Source organism: Papilio xuthus, unplaced genomic scaffold, assembly GCF_000836235.2.
Source record: "Papilio xuthus unplaced genomic scaffold, Pxut_1.1 DF825783.1, whole genome shotgun sequence".
Classification (NCBI taxonomy): Eukaryota; Metazoa; Arthropoda; class Insecta; order Lepidoptera; family Papilionidae; genus Papilio; species Papilio xuthus.
In genome coordinates this window covers 3695152-3698396 of record NW_013532866.1, presented here as the reverse complement: position 1 = coordinate 3698396, position 3245 = coordinate 3695152, and the positions used below count along the sequence as shown (strand labels likewise).

The following is a 3245-nucleotide window of genomic DNA, read 5'->3' as shown; positions in this document are numbered from 1 at the left end:
AGATTTATAGTCCTAGAGTTACTCGCTGGTGGTGACTTAAAAAACTTCTTACGTGAAAGTCGTCCAAAACCGGAGCGAGCGAGTGCTCTAACTATGAAGGATCTTATTTTATGTTCTTTGGATGTATGTAAAGGTTCCCGGTATTTGGAAAGCTTGAGATTCATACATAGGTGAGTTTTGTCAACAGACTTTCGTATATAAGGGAACGTTGGAGCGTCGGTGGCTCAGTGGTCAAGCACTTGATTGCAATCTGCAGATCCTGGGTTCGAATCCCGCCATGTACCAATGTGTTTTTCGATTTCCGACGTCCTTACGGTGAAGGAAAACGTCGTGATTGTGCACATATCTGAGAAGAAATTCAAAGATATGTGTGAAGTCAACCAACCCGCACTTGGCCAGCGTGGTTGACTATGGCCTAATCCCCCTGAACTTAGGGTAGGCTCCGAGCCCCTTGGTGGGGACGTATAGTGAGCTGATGATGATGATGATGAAATCTTCGAAACTCGCCAATTTTAGTCGTTAAGCGACTTCAAGCAAGTCGCTATCAATCTGTTTGTCAAGATTGTCTTGAGAAATTTCGCTGTTTTCAAGATGGCGGAGTAAATCTATACAGTTAACGTAAAGTCGTTATGCTTGCGCTAACCGTTACACGATTCTCGAGATGGAATCATACAATAGTTTGGAAGACTTTTTTACTAACAAATTATTTAAGAATCGCGGGCAACAGCTACTTATATACATACTAGATGTCGCCCGCGACTCAGTTCGCGCGGAATTATAAATAGTCTATGTGTCCTTCCAAACTATGTTCTATATGTATACGAAATTTCATCAAAATCTGTTCAGTCCTTCTGGAGATACCTTCAAATATGATTTAATGGAATTTGTTAAACCAGGGACATAGCGGCACGTAATTGCCTGCTAACATCACGAGGTCCAGGACGCGTTGTGAAGATTGCGGACTTCGGTATGGCGCGTGATGTATACCGAGCTGAATACTACAAGAAAGGAGGCAAAGCTATGCTGCCGATTAAATGGATGCCACCTGAAGCATATATTGATGGAGTTTTTACTATCAAAACTGATGTCTGGTATGTTTTGAATAATTTGTCTTCTTCTAACCTACTCATCATCACACAACAACAGTGGTAGAGCCAGCTTTAACTTCTCCGCAACTGTCCCGGCTCGCCCGGTGAAATACCACGACCACACAGAAGACAGGCCTCAAGTGGAAGCAATTCCAAGTGCAGTCTGATGGGTGTGCGTCCCGGAGCCCTAATTTTAGTCCTCTTTCCCTTCCTATCCTTTTTCTTATAAAGAAAGGATGGGATGTGGAAGTGGATTTTCCGGATGAGAGGATGCATGGGAAGGGAAAATATTTTCTTTCTGTGCATCCTCTCCTCCGTCGATTAAAGGTAAGCAACGCATATGCAATTGCGTATGTCTATGGGCAATGTTCACTTCGCTATTTCAGCGATTTCAGGTGGCCGCTCGCTCGTTTGCCACCTAATGATATCACAAAAAAAGCTATTTTTGTAAACCCATTACAACTGCAAATTTATTTCTTTTTCCGCCATTGTACCACTTCTTGTAACCCAGGAATCCTTTTCCTCTTTGAGATTGTTTGATGCGAAGAGACAAGAAGACATGTCTCTAAAGAAATTCGACTATTATTAGTTGATTTTTTCTTTCACGTATCAACTCTTATTGTCCACTTACTAACACTAATAGCGTCAATAGCCTAATGGTTAAGGGTACGGATTTCCGATCACGAGGTCGGGAGTTTGAATTCCGCCATTCGACTATTGTAAGCCATATCCTAGCACAATCATAGAGCTTAGTTGGAATGGTAAAAGAAATATTAGAAAATTTACACAAAAAATCTGCTAATATTTTACAAAAAAAAAACTTAATCACTTAATTGCCAGTGAGAAATAATCTTAGTATAGATTTCTCTTACATAAAAAGGATGGATACATAACAATGACTCCGGTAGTTGATTTAGAGAAGTTTTGAAGCACTTTGTCCCTTATTAAAGCAAGGATAGAATGGTTTTTGTCTTGTCCAAGTAATTCTGGACACCCTGTATATGCAGGTCGTTCGGTGTACTTCTATGGGAGGTGTTCTCTCTTGGCATGATGCCGTACACAGGGTGTACCAACAGAGAGGTCATGGAGATGGTCTCTGGTGGTGGAAGACTGGAGAAACCATACGGTAAGGAACTCGACTGTTGTGAAACTGAATATATATTGTTGTCTCTATTTTGTTAAAGAGAATGAAAGAGATGACATGTGTTACAATGATTCTTTTAGGGTGTCCACAAGAGATATACCGATTAATGTGTGAATGTTGGAACCCAAATCCTGAAGAGAGACCTGCTTTTGCGCAGATGTTTGACAGGCTGCAGCGGTTCTTACAAGTAAGTTAAATCTTAAGTAGTTATATTATCTCCACTGAGGTGCTCTGAGCCTACCCTCAGTCAGTGACTAGGCCATAGTCAACCGCAGTCAGGGCGGGTTGACTTTACATATATCTTTGAATTACTTCACAGATATGTGCAGCATCACAGCATTTCCTTCACCGTAAGAACGTTTGATAAATGTACATATGTAAATCTATCACATTGGTACGTTGCGGGATTCAAACCCAGGGACTGCAGATTACAAGTCTTGTTTAACTCACTGAGTCACCGTCATTTTTATTAGTATTAGTGGTTATTTACTAATATTATCAATGCATTCATTTAGTAGTTTCAAAACGCGTCACCTCTTACATTACACGAAAGACAGTGGTAGAGCGAGCTTTAACATCTTCGCACGAGTTGTCCCGGCTCGCCCGGTGAAACACCACGACCACACAGAAGACACGCGTCAAGTGGAAGCTATTCCAAGTACAGTCTGATGAGTGTGTATCCCGGAGGCCTAATTTAGTCCTCTTTCCCTTTCCACCCTTTTCTTATAAGGAAAGGATGGGAAGTGGAAGTGGACTTTCCGGATGAGAGGATGCATGGAAAGGGAAAATATTTTCTTTCCGTGCATCCTCTCCTCCGTCGATTAAAGGTAGGCAACGCATATGTAATTGCGTATGTCTATGGGCACAGTCACTTCGCTATTTCAGCAATTGTAGGTGGCCGCTCGCTCGTTTGCAACCTTGTGTTATAAAAAAAAAGAGAAGAAAGATATGATTTAAGGAGAGAAAGAGACAGACTGTTAATAGAACTTATTTATGTGACTCTTATTATCGTT

General features: G+C 41.3%; 1 protein-coding gene across 1 annotated transcript in view; it reads left to right on the top strand.

Annotated features, from left to right (window-relative positions):
- Alk (Anaplastic lymphoma kinase) overlaps positions 1-3245 on the top strand; it is a 22956-nt gene that overhangs the window by 9425 nt on the left and 10286 nt on the right. Inside the window, exons 17-20 of the mRNA XM_013322948.1 lie at positions 3-170; positions 897-1091; positions 2096-2214; positions 2313-2419. Coding sequence (XP_013178402.1) covers positions 3-170; positions 897-1091; positions 2096-2214; positions 2313-2419 — 589 coding nt within the window. The remainder of the gene's footprint in view (positions 1-2; positions 171-896; positions 1092-2095; positions 2215-2312; positions 2420-3245) is intronic.